The 20117-nt window shown below is 46.0% G+C and overlaps 1 protein-coding gene across 1 annotated transcript in view; it reads left to right on the plus strand.

Annotated features, from left to right (window-relative positions):
- Window positions 1-299: 299 nt before the first annotated feature.
- RUNDC1 (RUN domain containing 1) overlaps window positions 300-20117 on the plus strand; it is a 185025-nt gene continuing 165207 nt past the window's right edge. Inside the window, exon 1 of the mRNA XM_069634187.1 lies at window positions 300-862. Coding sequence (XP_069490288.1) covers window positions 404-862 — 459 coding nt within the window. The 5' untranslated portion in view covers window positions 300-403. The remainder of the gene's footprint in view (window positions 863-20117) is intronic.

Below are 20117 nucleotides of genomic sequence, written 5' to 3' on the forward strand. Positions count from 1 at the left end.
ACCTGGGAATGTTATGTCACCATGGCAACTCTACACAATATGTTTATAGTGTCCCTCCTCACCACTCCCACGAAGTCTAACAGAGGAAGTAAAATCCCCGCCATCTCACGATGCCACAACCAAGATGGCGGAAACCGCGTGACATATTGCCTTTTATATCTTCGGCCAGATAGATGGTAAGCGAATACGACTCCAACCCAAACAGCATTTTGGTTTTAAGGCCTTTAACTAGACTCCCGTACACTGCCTACAAAATATATGTCTCACACCACTTCATTTTCCGCAGCACTGGGCACAAACGAAAAACACCACACCAAAGATGGCGGCCGAACAAATGGGACGCTCGCCCCCGTTGTCAACCTAGAGAGGGCGGCACCGCGGAGGCGGGGGTTCCTCCTCTAAGATGGCAGATGACAGCCGGGAGTACATACCCGCCTCCCCACCCGGCAGCAGCAAGGACACCATGTCCACCGATGAGCAGTCGGCGTCGGACGGGGAAGGTCTTGCAGGGGAGCGCTGGGCTCCGGTTGGGGCCGTGGCCAGCCCTACACCGGACGAGGAGGACATGCTGATGAAACGAGCCCGGTCGGGCTCACTGGGCGCTGCCGGGGAGATGGCGGCTAAGCTGCGGCGGCTGGAAGAAGAACAGGACCTGCTCAACTCGTCACTGCTCGCGCTCACGTCGCACTTCGCTCAGGTGCAGTTCCGTCTGAAGCAAATCGTGAGCGCCGGCTGTGAGGAGAAGGAGCAGCTTCTGGCCGAGCTCGAGGACTTCGCGTTTCGAGGGTGCCCACACGTGCTGCTGGGGGGCGGCAAGGTACGCACTGGGGACCACCGACCACCTCTGCAGCCGGATCAATCGGTGAGTCTGGGTTAGTGGGGAAGAAGGTATAGAGAAGTACGCATGCGCCGTTGCAGGCTTCTTATGGTGTCCGCTCCTCTTGCTCCAGCTGGCCTGGCACCCCTGCCCAATCAAACCCTTTTTTCCTAAGCTGTCATTGTTTGTTTGGCCCAACTCTGCTTTTTCAGTTTGCCCAAAAGGTTCACGGAATCTTGAACACAAATATATATTGTTTTCGAGGGTTTAAAATCCAGAGATGTCTAGTTCTGTATCCTGTTTTTATTCTTTACGTTTTGGCGATTCTGATTTTTTGCTTTAAACTAAAGCCTTATTTGTGTTGCTAGCTAGGTCTGGAAAAGATCCGGGTCTATACAAATGTCGGGGCTAGCTAGTCTTTTGGTTGTAGCCCCCGAGCTTCTATCCAGGGCTACAACCAAAAAGACCCCGGGCTATAGCCCCCTAGTAACGCTTACAAGAACCGGAATGGCAAGCAATGCAGGACTGTGTGTGAACTCCTTAGCCCCAACTTTGTGCAGTTTACCATCTGTAAATCGTACGATGTTTGCAAGAAGTGGAACCGTTATGCTCCCTAACGTTTCATGCGCGTACTAAAGCAGGATATATCATGTGGTAAATGCTTCTAGCCTGCTATTTAATTAAAGTAAATCCTATCAAGAGTGGCTTATCAGATCCGTTTTGCAGATGCACGCATTACCAAACCTTGACTGCCATAATGTTTAGTATGAGTGAGTTCGAATACCTGTGCCTGTGAGTTTTATATAAATGGGACCAAACCAAAACGCGAACGCTTTAAACAGCAAATTGTAATTTTCGTCTGCTGGGTTTCATCAACGGGCTAATGCAATTAATATTGTGTATGCAGTAAAGCTGAGCAACCGGATACAGAAATGCAGATAAGGGGAGGAACTATATTATGCAGTAAAATTGGAGAACAGAAGAAACCAGTGATGGCTGGGAAGAGGGCAAGCAGCGATTAAGGTAAAGCATAGCTTGAAAGCTAAGGAAGCTGTCATCTGCCCAGGATTTAAAGAGGGCATGGCTGGTTCCACTTTTGCAGGGACTGAAGGGCAATGAGGTAGATTTTGAAGGCAAACGGGAACAATTCCACGAAAAGGTGTTCAATCGGTCAGTACTTTGTAAAAAGGGTAGGCAGGGTACTGTTCCATGCACACGGGTTCTTAGTAGATCATTATGACAGGTGACTAGGTAAGCTGTCATGATTTAGTCGGAGAGAAGGGTAGGGGATAAGAGTGAGTTCCGGAGTGTAAACGCATTTTCTAAGAAGACTAGCGAGCTATATTTTTGTTGTGGTGGTCAAGACTTTAGGATTGTGCACTGTGTTGGCAGACGGCGAGGCTCTGGAACTAAGGCTAAGCACTCTCACTTCTTCACTTAGTGTTTGATCAGAACTATAAAGTGTGGTAGTTTAAATGCCACCTAATTATGAATTGGAGAAGCTTGATATATTTATGACATGGGCTAAGCATGAGTTATTTACCCCATGCTGTACTTTCAATACGCCCATGTGGTAAAATATTTCCCAAAACATAATTTTATGTGGCATTTTAAAAAAACACTGGTATTTAAAATAACCCATGCTGTCACTGTTACAACCATCCACCTAATGAGGCTGTATAATTTTTGCTTTTGGTGTTATCGGGGGCAACAGAGATGGAGAGGTGGTGCTCTTAAAACAAGTATTCTTGGTTTGATATTTCCTGTATCCTAGTTTTTTTGTTGTAAGTGGCTGTTCAGTACTTTTCGAAAGTTTGTGGCCGATGTCGCCACAAATGTATGTGAAAGTGACCCTTTTGCTTTGTTGTACGTGTTGCCATTTCCAGCCTGTGTTTCTGAGCGATTATGCGCAGGAAATGGTCAAGCAGTGCTATTTGAAGTTTTGCGAGGCACGCAACATACTTTTCGTAAGGGGGAAGTGGTAACTTTCGGCTGGCAAAAAAGCTAATTTCACAAAATGCAACCTAAATGGTTGGAGCTTGCCTTAAAAAGGCAGTGTACTACGCTGTGAATTAGTCGTTTTTGGATTATATGCGCACTTTGGTGCAATGACAACAGTGTATGCATAAATAGTTCCAGGATCTGGCTGCGTAAATGCAGATGGCTGCTCCCTCACTTTTCATGAGATGCCTAGACATCAGCGGTGGTGCAGAGATGGTCAGGTATGAGACGCTTTTTACTGTCTTGAAGGAGGCTAATTTTTGGAAATGGGTGCCTCGAATCTTATGTACAAGACTAGTGTATAGGTATGCCAGAGAGGACCGGGGTTTGAACTACGAAATCGGCGTTCAGAGCATCCAGGGCCCAACACCCCCTCCCCCGGCATACAAACAGAGGACTTGGCCAAGCGCAAGTTAGAACTGCCCTTTATTTTCCATAACAGACGGGGATCATACAGGAAAGAAATCTCAAAAAATCACAGCTCCTGAGCCCGTGTCAGGAGTTTTTGTGCCGTTCTGACATAACAAATCAGGGCTCTCCCCAAAAACCTAGAGCCTCCCTGATTGGGTGATTGGGGTGGTGTCACCTATGGCGGGCATCTATAGAGGTTATTCTACTGGCCCTTGCATGTCAGGTGGCGTGCCTGCCCCTTCTTCTTCCACATGACACTATTACATTGTTGCAGGATTACCATTGGCCTTTGCCCTATACCATCCACCCCTGAATTAGTGTTCCCTGATTGGCTGGAGCTGATCTCCGCTGGCCTGGGACCCAGCTCTGTTCTCAGTGCACCTTCTCAAGGTGATCATAAAGACTGTGTTCCAGATGAAGCTGTCAGTATTACCACTTTTCCTTTAAGAGTGCCTTCATGGTTGCAACGTTGTAAAACCATTTAGTGTCTGCTTTGCTGTGAACTGCCCCTCTTCTCACCAAGGGTAAATGGTCATTGTTCGGTTCGGCTGTCCCATGTGGGTGAAGATCGCAAAATTGAGCCTTCTGCTCTGCGATTAGTGCGGATTTATTCCGCTGTTTTGCAGATGGCTTCTTGTCTCTGAGTTTAGGAATGTACTGCTCGTTTCTGACCTTGGCTCCGCGCCCTGGCTTTGTGCAGCATGATTCTGCTTTGCATTTTGTTCTGAGGCCTGTGGCTTCATGTAACTCGACCATGGTTATTCTATAATTGCTATGTCTATATTGTGCTATTCCTCTTCTAGGTTCGTAGTATTGTCGCTCCTCCAGGTCCCTTATACGATCCTGTAGTTAATACGGTTAGTTGCAATAAGCTGCTGCAAGCTTGCTCTGCACTTCTTGTTGCATTGCGTTTCTGCGTTTGGCTCATGAGAAAAATAATAAAAGCTTTTGATAGTATGTATCTGTCCTCTACAGAACTGTGCAAGCATGTTCTTTGTATGTGTCTATGTAACTTTGTGCATGGATGCAAGTGTGCTTCATGGCTACGTTACTATGTCGTGGTGTCTCTAAGAGCATCAGTATCACAGGATATTTGTCCTTAGTTGATCATGTCCATTGAGACGTCTGGATCCATAATCCGTATTGGTGTTCCTGTATCCATGATGACGTTATCTAGATAAGGTTTGAATGGCTCTCTGACAGAATATCTGTTCACATATGTATTGTCACTGGCCCTCCTGGGGGTTGTCCAAACAGGGACTGGCATCTTTCATCTCTGACACTTCGGGCTGTCATGCTTATATGGGTCAAGAGGGGCATTCCAGGGACCCTCTCTTCACTAGTAGCGATTAGGGCTGGTAGGGGGAGCCATTCGTACTCTTGGGGTGGAAGGGATAAGATCTTATATCCATTGTTTGTTTGGTGATCTGGTGCATTACATTAATTGCAAAACAAAAGGGGTGATGGTTGGAAGGTTTAGAATTACTCTTAACGTCTGGCATTGTTCATCTACCCAGCCATTACAAATGGGGAAAGACCATATATCAGGTTTGGTCCCACCCCCAAAAGGGTCAGTCCAGCTTGAACTGTTTGCTCACATCCCTTTTGCAGGAGCCCACAAGCATCCCCAGACACGTTTCAGCCTTGTTGAGGAGTAGCTTGGGTCTCTAGGCCGAGCAGGCATGGCACCCACGTCTGGGCATACCCATCTCACTCGGGGTGACTACACAAAAACAAAAGGGGTGATGACTGGAAGGTTTGGAATTAATCTTAACCTCTGGCATCAGCAACCCTCCAGACCATGGTTCTTTGCCTGCAACGCCATTACAAAAGGGGAAAGACCCTATGCAAATCAGGCTTGTTCCCATCCCAAAAGAGGCAGTCCAGCCCAAACCGCTTGGCAGGTGAAGAACAATGGTCTGGAGGGTTGCCCAGAGCATAGCTAGAGGTTAAGATTAATTGTAAACCTTCCAGCCATCACCTCCTTTTTGTTTTGCGATAAATTAATTTCCATACATGCTTTCACCCACAACCTGTTTTGCCATTTACTAAACAAATGGCATGTTTCTACATACAATAAATTGTTAGCAAATAACATGGGTTTAGCAAATAACATGGGTTCTCCTATCTGCTTTTCTGTCCATGTGTGTGTGAAAGATTGTAAATTGTTTGCTTAGATTTACTGCTTTGAAAGAAGGCAATGCAGATTGAGTGATGTGCTGTACTTGAGAATCTTCTTATTTTGTAATGATTCTCTTTTCAGTTTTGCATGTGCCCCATGTGTCTAGGTTGGTTGCTAATTTTGGTCGTTTAGATATCACTCAACTCACTGCATTGGATTCTGCCTGGGGCCTCATTACAAGTTTGGTGGTAGTGGTTAAACATTTGGCCACTTAAGGCCCCTTGACATCTACTTGTGTCTGTGCGTTGGATAATCCTTTCAATTCTTTCAGTCCCTCTAACATCTGAACATCTGCTGCGTTTTTCTGTGATATTTGCACCACAAACCCCTTGTATACCTATTTTGGTTGCCATTTTAGGAAGAAATTGAAATGATTAGCAAGAAATCAAAAGTAGCTCCTAGGTAGAGGAACTCGCCCAGTGAGCAGGAGCACTGAAAGAAAAGGAAGTTCAAATCTACCGTAGCGTGCATCGAATCTGACATTCTAAGATTAAAGTAATGGCATTTTCCCACCAAGAATAGCAACAAAACGGAAAAAGCCAGCAGTCCAGAAGGATTACAAAATCACCCGACTTAATAGTTACAGGTAGGTGGAAACATGAAAATCTACCTGCAGCATCTTAGTGGGGGATCTGCCTCCTGACAGCAACCTGCACCACCCTGGAGCGCAGAGCCTGTTGCTCTCTCACATCCCCAAAGCAGAGCTGCAGTGCCTGGAGACAGTCGCAGCTTTTGAAAGCAAACTGGCAGTGTGGCGTCCACAGGCCCACGGCAAAGGTAGGCACGGAGTGCGCTAGGGTCCACAGACAGTTGCTGAGCATGGCAGTGCCTATGTGTAAATGTTGAAGCCTGATAAAGAACCCTCTGCACAGCCACTACAGCCCTCTAGAGAGGTGTATGTTATGCCGTAGGCATCTGGTTTTTCTGGTTCATTAAATGCAGATACGACTCAAGCTACTGAGACCTTGTTTTTAGTACATTGTAGAGGAGTTAAAAAGTAAAATGAAAGCATAATATAGTTAAAAGTAATGGGTAATAAAGTGAATAAAGATAAATACCCTTAATATTGAGGAAGCCTCGATAAGGAACATTGATCCCCAGGGTTAATGCCCACTAGGCTGCGAGATAAGGTCGCCTAACTTGAGCCTCTGGCCGGGCCAGCCTTTCGAGGGAGATATCTTATGTTGGTATGTAAACACTAGTAGACTGGCATGAGAAGATGTTGACAAAACTCAGTTTTTACTGAGTAAAGCTCAAATAAATAAAAAAAAAATAAAGTGAATAAATGGGTATCTGTTTTTATCATACCCAAGACCTTCCTCTTTAGGAAATGGCTCCTCAACACCTAGGGCCACACAAATCTTGAAAAGCAAACTTGGTCTTCTTATCCATCCTATATAATTAAGGCTGTGGGTTTTCTGGTATTTATATTTTCAACATTTCCATCTGCATTGATCATATGTATTTTTGTCTTTTTATCAGTATTTATCTACATTTTATATTTGCTTGGTAAAAAAAAATGTGTTGCAACCTTTTATATTTCTGGATTATTCAAATAAAACATGTAGCGCTTTGATGCGTAGAGCTCGGTTTTTGCACACCAAATCTGGATCCTTTTTCACCTTTAAAACACAGCTGTTCCTTATGATGATGTGATAAACATTTCAAAGGAAAATAAATCACTTTTTTAGCATCTCATTTGCATTACTTTGCAGAGTTACTGCCCTGCAAGGCAAAATTGACAACCTGAAGAGATAATCCAGACGTATGACTATTTTAACCACTTTTTACAAATCAATACAGAAAGGAAAGGGAGTATTTCATTTTTGTATTTTATGTGTAAAATTAGTAAAAACAGAAAACTGGGAGTCCTATATAGAATTAAGACTTTCAGTTTAATGGTATTTATTTTTCACAATTTTCATGTTTTAATCTATATTTCTTTTAGACTAGTATTTCTTTCCACATGAATGTCTGAAACAAACACATTAGTACTTGTAGGCTTGTAATGGGAAGCTCAAAGAGCTTTGTTCTTGCACAACTCTTCAAGGTCTGCATAGTTGCAGACCTTTAAACAACTTAAACAGGAATTCGGGTTCCTTTTCATCCTGTTACTTCATGACCTGCACTGTGAAGACCCAACCAAGAGACATGAGTTTCAATTTTTTTAACAAATCAGTTCTAAAAAGAAACCATGATTTCCTTCTTTATGTGTGTAAAAACTGAAAACGTGGACCCTTATGACGCGGGGGCTATCGTCTCAGGCCCCCAAGAGGTTCGGAATGCGGCAGATGCCTAACAGTGTGCTGTATGTGCTTGGGGAGGATGTAGGAGGATGGGGGGGGGGTGTCTATAGGAGCTGCTTTATAGGTCGAGTTATTATATTACTGAGTGTAGATTGGACTAGAAAATGAAACGCCATTTTGGAAAACTGCAGCCATCTTGAAATCGAAGCCTGACGCTGCATGTAGAAGCTGGTTGCAGCTTGGGCAGTAGTGGGAAAGGCCAAATGCATGGGGATTAATAAAAGTAATTGTCTCATATTAGCAGCACATGTAACCCAGAAGAATGCGCCCTGCAAGTCCATAAGGGGGCAGAGAGCTCCATGTGAGCAGTTATCCCACGAGAAGGAGGGCACGAGCGTCTGACACCCACCCCCCAGCCCAAACCTTAAGTCATAGAGCCCCGATGCCCCTATTCCAAGACAGTCCCAGACCACCGATCATAAAGCTGGTAGATCGCCAATCTACCAGAAGGATCATAGCAGAATATCGCAGGCCCCTGTGATTTGTGATGCAAGGTGTCAGGGAGGGAAAGTAACAAATCTAAGCCTGGGATGGGAAGAACTGGAACAGTGCTGATGCGTTTGGGATCGACCTGGCGTTTGTAAAATAGTGTGACCTCCGAAGTAGCCTCTGCGCCCATGTCTGCAATACCAGGTGCCCATTAGGCTACAGATGATTTGTACTTTTAATGGCCAATTAAGAGCTAGGCGCCTGATGACTTGCTAAGAAGAACCCCACGTGGAAGATGGACACGAGAAGCTTGGACCAATGATCTGGCATCCCATATAGAGCAGACCGCCTATGTATAGTGTTGCTCCAAACAGCGGTGTGGATTTGTAATGTACGTCAAGTGTGGCGCCTTTTCCTATATAAGCTATTGTCCCTGTTGATAGTGCTCTGTGGCAGCAGAGTCCTTTGCTATCGCTTACTTGTTTTCTTAATGAGAATAAAGCATGTTATCCTTTCAAGAGACGTACTGGGCCTTTTTTCCTTAGAGGGTTGTATTTTCTCTGGTGTGAGAAGGGTTTCTCTACATCCATTACATTTTAAATGTCAGCCGGATGTTTCCTTCATTATCCCCGATAATTATTCCCCATCAAAGAAAGTGAATATCACATTTTATATGTTTTGTATGACATAAATTGGTCTTGCCAGTCAAAAGAACCCTGTGGTAGTTGATAAAGCTAACAAGGCTCTACCAAGTTTAAAAGTAGGAGCTAAATGGCTTCCAGCCATTTTGAATTATGATCCCAAATGGCCAGCCTAGGTGTGATGCTTCATATGTATATTTGTATGTCGCCAGCTCTCGTGGGCAATACCTCAGTCATATTGCTTTATTCAGTGTTATATCATCAGCACAAAGATGGGGGGGGTATACAGTACAAGACTTCCAATATGTATGATAAAAGACCAACACATAAAATGTTTAAAAGTAAACATTAGGAAGAAGAAAGCCTAACAGTGTATAGTTGCTCAATTAAAAAGGTCCTGCATAACCAAACTTGATGGATGAATGTTGCTACACATATACATCATTAACCAATATGATTTACACAACAATACAACATCCATGTTGGGTAAGAATTGATGCAGTTCAACTGGTGTGGGACTACCCAAGACTTGCCTATTGGTATTAGGTAACCCACCTTTTTAATGTAGACCGGTACTACACAAGTTGGTAGTGTGACTAAGCAGCCAAACTTAACTTAAGAGGGGTAATGTGAGCTGTAGAGCCATACAATGAAATCAGTAAGTACAGGTGTCCAAGTAAACACTTGAAGTTATAATATATTTATTTATACATAAGATATTTAAAGCAATCTTTAAAAAAAGCCGCAACTAATAGTAACATTAATCTTAAATTAGGTTTCAATTAAAAATTAAAAATGAAGCAGGTGAGTAATTCTTTCATATGTTATACATTTTCCAGCACACTAGGTGACGTCATTTGAGGTTTGCAGTATTGAGTTATAAAGGGGGGGGGGGGGTTATGGTTAGATCAGAACATACTGGTATTCTACAAAAACAGTTAATGATTCTCCCAAAGGAATGCAGGCAGTCTTTTATTCCAGCAATAATGGTGTTCACCAATTCAAACCTGTAAGGGAACAATCACTGCCAAAGCCAATAGGTTCAGAAGGGGGGCCTTTACGGAACCAGGACAGCCACGTCAATGGGCCAGTTCAAAGTTCTGATGATCTCTTCTTAGAAAATGTTCTTAAATAGTAGTTCAAATAGAAAATCACAGCAACTTGAGAGGAGTCCCCTTGAAGAAGCACAAGCTGAAAGGCCAATGCAAGTGAGTTGAGAAAACAGCACTCCCCAAGGTAGGAAGCACTACAAATGGCAACAGCTTGATTTAGCCCAAGCCCCACAGTACCTGTGAACTGAAGAATTTGTTCAAGCTGGATGCCTTCTTGTTGCAGTGCAGCAGACCCTTGTTCCTGGTCCTTGGTTGTGGTGACGAAAGGGAGGATGTCTCGTGGGCTCCTACGGCAGCAATGGATTCTCCTTGATTCAGCGACTTTGTGGTTTTGGCGCCTTTTTGTCAGCGCCAAAGAAGAACAAACCGCTCCTGTTAGAAGTTACCTGATCCCTCGGTCCTGGACTCTGGAAGAAGATTTCCTGCTTATGTAGGGTCCTCTGGATGACCACAAAGTTTTGGCTGGATACGCACTTCAGAAGACAATGCACTTGATGATGGTCAGGGGTCCGCAGGCATTGGGATTCTGCAGCCTTGGAAATCCACAAAGTCTGGGGTTGCACCAAAATGAAACTTGTCTTAAGGCTAGTTGGTCCCACTCGCCCATGGGAGGAAGGCGTCCCGTACGGGTCTTCTCAGTGGAAACGAAAACTGGGTCAGCACAGCTGCAGGGCTTCACTGGGCACTATGTGGTCCAGTAGTGTGCTACTGGCATCTTCATCGGATGTTGTCCTTTAGTGGTCGACTCTGCCTCTGGTCCCAATAACCTCACCTTTTAAGCAAGTTCCCATTCATTCACAGCCCTTGGCTGTCGATCATTCAGCAGGGTGGCTGTCCGATCAGAACTTGTTTCACTCGGGCACACCTAAAGACAAACGACAGGGAAGTTTCGGGACCCTCCCTCAGTTCCTGCCTTTCCAGAGTAAAAGCCCAGAAGAAACTGACAAGAAATGGCAAAAAAGAAGAAAGGGGCAATTTTGGGAAAATGGTGACCCTTGGGTGTGCTGTACTGCAGCTGAGGATTCAGTCTGCAGATAACATGACACAAGGTAGTAAAAAAGAAACCACTGCCACCACATTCAAGTGAGCTAGTGTAACAAAATGTTACATGAGGAGTGGGATGAAGGAGTTTCTATGTAAACCCGCCCCCCAGCACTCCACATAGGGTGGTGTGTGCTGGACCCACAAAAGAAAGGGTAAGATGGACAGTGGTCATCTTACTATTGTTGGGAACAGTAGTTCACCCAATAAAATGTAGTTAAACATTAGAAGGCCAAGGGATTTCACATTGGCACTGCACAACAGGTGCAGTGTGTCACACTGCAAAAAGCGGATGCCTATGGAGTTTACCAGACTCCCTCAAACTAACAAGAGAGTGAGAAAACACAAGAGTGAGAAAAAAAATAACACTCGCTCAGGAGTTAAAATTAAAAAGCCCTGAGTCCAACAAAAGAGCTGGGGGTCTCTCTAGGGTTAAAGGGAATTCGCACAGAAATGACAATTCTCCCTAACACTCCATAACATTGGTAACGGCAGCTTTTTTTTTCAAGAGTGCCAATAGGTACGCTATCCTCAGATCTTTATATGCTTCACAGAAAAACATGATCTGGATAGCACATGGAGCATAATGCCACCAAGCTCCCTTTTTTTTCGATCCCGCCCCGTTGTGCCACTAACGCCAACATGCTAATTTTGGTCCTCCTTTCGTTCCACTCTAGGGGCTTTGGATGTGTCCTTTTTGGTTCTCAGGGTATTGTACACGTTTGTGCATTAGATGTTTTGTTTCTTCATCTGGATCGGGGGGACAGGTCAGGGGCACGAAGCAAGATCACGCAGAGCAACACCTGTTAGAATGCCCGGCACACGCTTAGAGACTGTTGCCCAGTATTATGCGCGTGTAAATCCACTTGTACCAACGCCGTCTTTTCTTTCTAGAATGATTTTCATCATGTTGGTGATTATGACCGATTTCGTGAACCTGTTTATGTCCAGGTGCGACATCCCTCTTCTTCATACTGGGAAACGCACGTGCAGTTTTTAGTTCAAGCAAGACGGTAATGTGCTCGACTTCACTTTCTGAACATGGGCCGAGTAGCACTAAGGGAGTGTTTCGGGTTCCATTTTTGTTTACTGAGGAGTGGCTCAAGATGTAGGTTTAGTAAGGCCATACCTGGCTCCAGTAAAAAGGGGAGGGGGGGTCATGTGAATGTCACTTGTTCAAAAGCACGAGATGAGGCCTCCTCACCACTACCTACACCGCTTACCTTTTCTGGCAAACTGCACTTGGACGTGCAAGGACTTTAACCAGTTTATCGTCATGGTTGGAGAAAAAACATGTTCCTATCAGCTTTGACAACTTCAGTTCGTTACTCATCGCTGGATAGTAAGTAGAAAGGTGGTTTACCACAAGCATGCCTCTGCTTTTAGTCATGGCCCCACCTTTCATATGTCACCAGCTGTACATGGACGTCTCCAGGGAGTGGCACGTGCTACCTCTCTGGAATCTGATTGGCCACCCCAAGTGCCACCCCCCCTTATCCTAAAATGTCTGTGTGCTCGTACTTCGTGTCACCTCTGCATAAGTCGGTGCCTCCCCTTGAGCCACCCCATTCAAGAGTTTGGACACGCCACTGCGACGGCACAACCCTGCCGGTTCCCAATGAGCATAGGACCTGGGTCGGTCGTACACTAGTATGTTTGCATAGTTACAGATAAAAGTAGACCTTTGACCTTTGTGAGACTGTGAATCCCTTTCCCACCTATTGCCTTCTCAAGCTGAGACTCGAGGTTGGTTACGCCCGGGCACGCTGTACAAGCAGCAGCAAGAGTGAGCCTTGGTCATACAAGAGGTGGCAGACGCCCAAGATAGCTGAAATTCCTTCCCTTTTAAACCTGCACTTCCAGATACAAACGCAGTCGTGTGTAGGGGCAAAAGACACGCCCTTAGGTCTAATGGTATTTATGTTTGTTTCTTTCTGAAGACCTGTGCCTTGAACATTACCAGGTGTTTATCTTGGTAGATAAAAAGGGCATGTGAAAAAGAGAGGCGTTGAAAGCAAGACTCCGATCCCTGTCCTGTAGGAAAAAGTAGCTGTAGAGATGTTCATGTTCTGGTCGTGCAAGGTTGAATGACACTGTTGTTCCCGGGGGTTAATGGACGTTTGTTTCAGACATGCGATAAGTTACTCCTTAGTTTTCCGTAGAAGTACTGAGTACTTAAAGATGAACTCAAGCTGAACTTTTCAATGTGTATTAGGTAGCCCCTCATGAAGACTGCGCCGTCTTTAGGCATGGGCGACCGGGGTGGTTACCCGGGCCACCACATTTGCCCCCCCCCCCCCCACCTCTTGCCATTCCAACTCAGGGGAGTCTTTCAATGGCTATTCCAAGCTGTCGTGTTGAAGGTGCCCTATTGAAATGAAATGCATCCTTTTCTTGTGCTGGCGCTGGGTGTTCCAGCATGGGAGTGGGGTGCTTTCCATTTCAATAGTGCCGCTGCCAACCAGCGTGGGGCAGGCTACCCCATGCTGGTGTGGTTGCTGCACTCTGAAGTGATAAACTCCCCACTCCAGCACAGGAGCGCGGCGCTCTCAATTTCAATAGGGCACTGCTGCTACACCAGCATGGGGCATCCTTTCAAAGGCTGCCCCATGCCCGTGCTGGTGTAGCAGGGCAACTCCAAATTAGACCCCCAGGGAGTATGGGGGTATAACATTTCTCTAGCCTGGGGTCTGACATGGATTCACATGCTCATGAATATTCCCTGTCGTCAGGCTGGGAATCCTCGGTAAAGAAAAAATCAGTATCAGTTTTGTTCTGATCTGTCTTTCTTGGTAGTAACCAATCGCTGGTCTCTGGGTCATACTGCCCCCAGCCAATGACTGCCCTCTCCCTAAGCTCCTCCCCTGGCAGCCATCCTCAGATTTTTACCGCACGTTCAAGTGTTGGGAGTCCTTGTGCTATATCTCTCGAGCTTTTACTGCGTTTTGCTTCTTTTTTTCAAACAGTTTGACCAAAAAATTAGATTAATCGAGCCTCCAAGCTCCACCGTTTCTACTTCCGATCAACGGGGACCTGTTTCGGAATTTTCTACGCCCCTCAAGGGCGAAGTTTCGTCGAGTTACGCTTCTTGGAAGATTCCAGAAGATCTGAGGCCTACCTCTTGGACAAGGGAAGCTCGACACCCGGATCCAAGCTGTTCAGGAGCTGCCCTGGATGCGGATTACAGAGTGTTTTCAAGGAGGATGAGCATTCGAGATGTCTCTACTGCCTTCACGAAGACAAAACGCATGTGGAAAAGGACTGTGTTTTGCAAGAACTTGTCGGAACAGACTATGAGGGATCGTCGGATCCGCCTCGCCAACTGGCTGGAGAAGGGCCCAGCAGGTGTGAAGAAGTCAGAGCGGTCTTCTTAGTCCTGTGAGGGCGCCCCAGCGACAGGGGCCCAACAGAAGGCAAAGCACCGAGAGTCCGCGGGCACCGAGAGTGCCGAAGGGTCGGGCTCCTCGGCTGCCAGGCAGGGCGCACTTTCACCGACCACAAGCCAACGCTCTGGCTCGGGGAAGAGAGTCTGAGAACCCGGGTAAGCTTCTGGAGAGGTCCCGGTCGATCCCGAAGGAGTCAGCAGAGGGGGGAGCGAAGCGGTGACCCCTCCCACCCCCCAAGATGAAGGCCTCGAGCGCGCCCAAGGTGGTGAAGGCCTTGATTCACCCGGCTAAGGCCTCCATCGAGGGAGTCGTGGTGGCCCTGGCGAAGCCTGTGGAGGCTACCCCCGGGGCCCAGAGTTTCCCTGCCACCATGGCGGGAATACTCTTTTCAGCCCATCGATAAGACCCCGGTGGAAAAAGAGGGGGGGGGGGCGGTGGCCATCACGGACACGGATGCAGCCTCTGAAGAGGAGCTGGCTGGAGTCGTGCAGGTCCTCAACAAGAGGTTTGAGGAGGTCCGTTCCCACGGGAGGAGGAGGAGGAGGAGGAGGAAGAGGAAGAAGAAGAAGACAACTCGGGGGTCATCTTGATGGCAATCCAAGCCTTCTGTATGGAGATAAGGATGAGATTACCCTTACCCCCGACGGACGACCCAGCAGAACCGGGACTGTCGGGTAGCCCTCCAGGCAAGCGGAGGAGAGTTCACCCACCCCCACCCTTCCAGCCCTCTCAGCCTTCATCGCCTTCTCCTGATCCTAGGAAGGAAACTGGGAACGGATACGGCCACGACAGGGACGGATGACGACGGTGGTGATGACTGGATGGGCCTGCCATCACCACTCCCTCGGGCCTCCCTTTCCGACGAAATTGGCTCCTTCCACGCCATGATTGCCAGGACATCTGAGCTTTTCCAGCTCTGCCCCGAAGAACAGAAGAAGGAAGGCTTCCTCTATGAACGGCGTGAGGCCAAGAGGAAGACGGTCCTCTCGGTTCAGTTACTTGACGACATCTGGGACGAAGGACTCTCTCTCCTGAAGAACCCGTCCATGACGCCCACCAAGAGGGACTGGTACCGCCAAGAGGGACTGGTACGAGAAGTAGTACCAGGTCCCGGATTCTACTCCTTTGTGCCTTAGGGCGCAGCCGACCCCGGATTCGGTCGTCTCGGTGACAGCCAAGAAGAAAGCGGCGGGGGCGGCGGCTTCAACTTTGACCTCCCCACTGACGGTGAGGGGAAGAAACTGGACGGCATGGGACGATGAGTCATCTCCTCTGCGGCAACCACAATTAAGGCGGCCGACGCTCTAGCGATTGTGGCCCGCTACGACAGGGAGTTGTGGTTTAAGATCGCTCCTCTGCTGGACTTCCTCCCGGACAAGAGGGCGGAGGCCCTGGAGATCTTGCAGGAAGATGAGGTGGTGTCAGGCCATGCCATAACGGTGGCCACGGACATTGCTGACACCGGTTTTCACCAGTTGGGCAACAGTGTTTGCCTTCGGCGACGGGGGGTGGCTCAAAGCGACTGATTTCCATCAGGACGTGCAAACCAAAGTTTTGGACATGCCCTTCGACGGGGACAACCTGTTTGGAAAGACAGTGGATGAATCTCTGTAGGCCATCAAGACTGACACGGGAGACGGCTCGGGCCTTGGGAGTTTTGCAGCAACGACAGCCGCCCTTTCAGAACTCTGCAGGCAAGCAAGGTGCCTCCAAAGGATTTGGCAGTGGCTCCTTGACGTACCGCCAGGCTGCTCGCTCCTCATCGCAAGAGGCCTACAGAGGACGAAGCAAGTCGGGAGGATGTCGTCGCCAAGGTGGAAGGACTGCTGCCAAGCAGGACTGAACCGGCCGTAGCATTGGGCTCCCACCTGAGCACCCTGGTGGATGGCCGGCTGGCGAAGTTCCAAAAGTAGGAACCCTCCCGTCCCCTGCACTCTATCATAAATCCATCAAAAGATGGTTCAACAAACTTTCAATAGCATTAGTAATAGTTAAACAATAGTTTTCAGATTAGATAAATAATAAAGATAAACATTCAATGATTTCATAAAGGCACCAAAAGGTGGTTTTGATTATAGTCACAATTAGTTAACCATAAAGCCTTAGTGTAAAAAAGCCAAAATGACTGTCTAAAAATACCATGAAAACAATAAGCAATGATAGTCCATGTATACAATTTATGGCTGACCCGTTTCGGGATACACATCCCTTCTTCTTGAGCCTAGTTGATTTGGACTGCGGAACCTAAACAAACATAAAGAGCTGTTTCAATACACAACATGTTCATATGTTAGAAATTAAACAAAGTAATTATGATTGATCTCACATAGACATTACATGTATTGGTCTATCCAATTGGGTGCAGTTCAAAGACCTCTATAGAGGATATTAATCCGAGTCATCCCAGTTAGAGGGGTCCCACTCGGGGTCAGTGCGCCAGAGAGTGTACATTAATTACTTCAGAAGTAATCAAACAGAGTTGCTAACGGTTGCCTATCTGAGACAGCGGACTCCATTACATATATCAAAGCCATTCAAATAATGGCATGTCCATCAGTTACATCAGCCTCCATTAATTATGTCCAAGGAATTCAAATAGTGGCGTACCTTAAGTTTAAATCAAGGTAAAGTGTACATTTCCACTCAAAGCATGGTAAAACCGTTTGTTCCAATTCTTTCCGCCGGTCAGTGAAGGAGAACTGCTCTTTTCAAAAGTGCATAGTGCCTACGGGTCAAACAAGACCAAAGCGATTGTAAAGATAAAATATTAACTTCCCACATAAGAGGTCAACACAATTGTATGGTTTTTATATAGTTAGCGCTAAAAAGCAGGGCCAATTGTAAAGTCACGGCTTACCTCTAAAGTCGTAAGATCTGACGGGAGAAAACAAGTGTGTACTCCGCTAGCACGGTGATCTTAAAGTGTCCCAGGTTATTTCGCAAACAAAACAGATTGTTCTGTATGGAGAAATAGAGAGATAAGAGAGCTCAATCAGTTCCACAAAGCGGAACTGCGGGGTCTGTGTCTGCACTGAGTTAACAATCTGTAAACACATTATATTTACCTCTGCAATGGAATCCAAAGGGATACTTGGACACGTGTAGAAAAACAGCCGCAATAGCAGATGAACGCTTCCCGAATGCGAGCGCCTCCGAGCAGAAGGATGCGTCCCCCGTGCTGGCTGAGGTGGGTCTACTGGTTACCCTGAAAACCCTTGACACAGACAGTAGCCCATCTAGGACTAAGCGTGTGCGTGGTAAACATAGAAGACGTCCTAAGTGAGCACACAATACAAAGAGTGGCTCTTAGACTGGTGCAAATGGGAGCGCCATTTTGGAATGTACTATGTAGAATGGAAAAAGTGACTGCTGCAGCATATAGACAATGTCTGCTCAATAATGTAGAACAATTTAAGGACCTGTAAAACACAATATTGTGTAAAGTAAGGAATGTAAAATGTTAAGTCCTTCATGTTGGTCTAAACCAAAGAAAAGGGTGAGTTATATGAATTGACTATGGTAAATAAGCGTGCGCACTACACACTGTGGCCACAGTAAGGATCCCCCTGATGGAACAACAACATTTCAATCTCCATGGTTTAGTTCAGATTAAATGTGTATGTCTGGAAAGCGAACTAGCACCCAAGTGGAAAACACCTCAGAAAAGAAACGGACTGCCAATATGCTGGAGATAGAACCCACACCATACTGCAGAGCTTGAGCTTATGAACAGTGGGCCGGTCAACATGTCCCATGCTGATTAGACTTTAACAGTTATTCCACTGTTGGTAACAGCTAATGACATTTGATATGTCTATTCAGGTAGAAATTTTAACTATTAAATTAGTACAATTAATTAACTAGAGAGAGAAATACGGGGGAATTGTGGAGAAAGAAAATCTAGTAAATAGTTTTGAATAGGAACTGAATTAATTAAGATGTCCTCTACCCCAAGTAGTTTAAACCAGCGGGGGCAGATGAAAAAAGAAAATGAAAAAAGGGTATCTTTTTACACTACATAGTGGTGACACCATTTCTCTACAAAAGAGCCAGGGGTCTACTAAGTTCAGATAAAGCACCTCAGGGAAAATTCCTCATTGAGCCCTTGTGGGTTAAGTGTGTCTAGCTGGTGTATCCAAAATTTCTCCCTACGGGAGAGGATGGATTGGTAGTCTCCCCCTCTATGTGGCTTCTTGACGACCTCCAAGACTTGAAACTTAATCTGGGCCACCGTGTGGTGGTGTTCCATGAAATGTCTTGCCAATGGGGATTTCGTGTTCTTGCACCTGATGTTGGATTTATGCTCTGTTATTCTTTCCTTCACCGCTCTTGTGGTCTGGCCCACATATAGTTTACCACAGGGGCATTTGATTGAATAGATAACACCTGTCGACATGCAGGTCGCGTAATCCCGGAGTTTGAATTTCTTGCCCGTAAGGGGATGTGATATGTTTTCACCCTTAATTACATTGTTACAATGGGAACATCCCAGACATGGGAATGTGCCCTTCTTTTTTGTGTGTAGAAACGTCTGTTTATCTTTAGGTGGCTTCTCGGCTCGCACAAGTTTATCCCTCAAGTTCTGGCCTCTTTTAAAGGCCATCATTGGGTATTTGGGAAATAGTCTTTCAAGCAATGGATCATTCTGGAGAATACGCCAATGTTTCTTGATTGCTCTCCCTACTTGAAAACTTTGCCGGGAGTACTTTGAGATGTAGAGTAATGGAGTCTCCTTATTTTTGATTTTAGGCGTGAGAAGTTGTTCCTTGCTAACCTTAGAAGATCTCTCCTTAGCTTCTTCCAGGACAGGTTGTGGGTAGCCCCTCTTTTCAAATTTATCCAACAACTTGGTGCATTCAACGTCGATTCCTTCAGGATCAGAGACTATCCTTTTCAACCTTAGGATTTGGCTGTAGGGCAAACTACTTAGCATTGACTTTGGATGGAAACTCGAGAAGTGCAATAGGTTGTTCACATCTGTCGGTTTGTGGTAGACATTAGTTGCAATTCGATTGTTCTTGATCTCCAGGCTGACATCCAGAAAATGTAGGGATGGTGTGCCTACCTCCATCGTGAATTTGATACTTTCATGTACTGAGTTTAAGAAATTGAAGAAAGATGTGAGTTCATCCTTAGTGCCACACCAAATTCCAAAGATGTCATCGATGTAGCGTTTCCATAGCAGTATTCTGCTTGACCAATTCTCATTCTCCAGGACATGTCTGTGCTCGAATCTGTACATAAAAGTGTTAGCATATACAGGGGCCATTGCTGACCCCATAGATGTTCCCGTAACTTGGAGGTAAAAATTCCCTTGGAATATAAAGTAATTGTTATTCAGTATTAAGCTAAGGAGTTTCACAATCGGCTCCGGGTCACCCCTCGTTGCCTGTGAGTTTAACAATAGCCATTCTACTGCTTGAATACCCTCCACATGTGGGATGGAAGTGTATAAACTGCATACGTCCATACTGAACAATATGCAATCTGGGCTGAGTGCTCTGACTTCTTGAATACAGTTTAGGAAATCTGTCGTGTCTTTAAGGTACGTGGGAATGTTCTGAATGAGTGGTTGAAGTAACCGGTCAATATAAATGGATAGTGGATCGAAAATGCTGTCCGTTCCAGCCACAATCGGTCTTAATGGAGGATAATTTTGATTTTTGTGGATTTTTGGTAATCCGTAAAACACCGGCGTGATTGGATGCTGGTTAATCAGAAATTCACTTGTTTTACAGCTAATCCATTTATTGTCCAAGGCTTGCTCGATGATCTCTTCAATCAGCGATCT

This window comes from Ambystoma mexicanum, chromosome 13 (assembly GCF_040938575.1).
Source record: "Ambystoma mexicanum isolate Mex_15411 chromosome 13, UKY_AmexF1_1, whole genome shotgun sequence".
Taxonomy (NCBI): Eukaryota; Metazoa; Chordata; class Amphibia; order Caudata; family Ambystomatidae; genus Ambystoma; species Ambystoma mexicanum.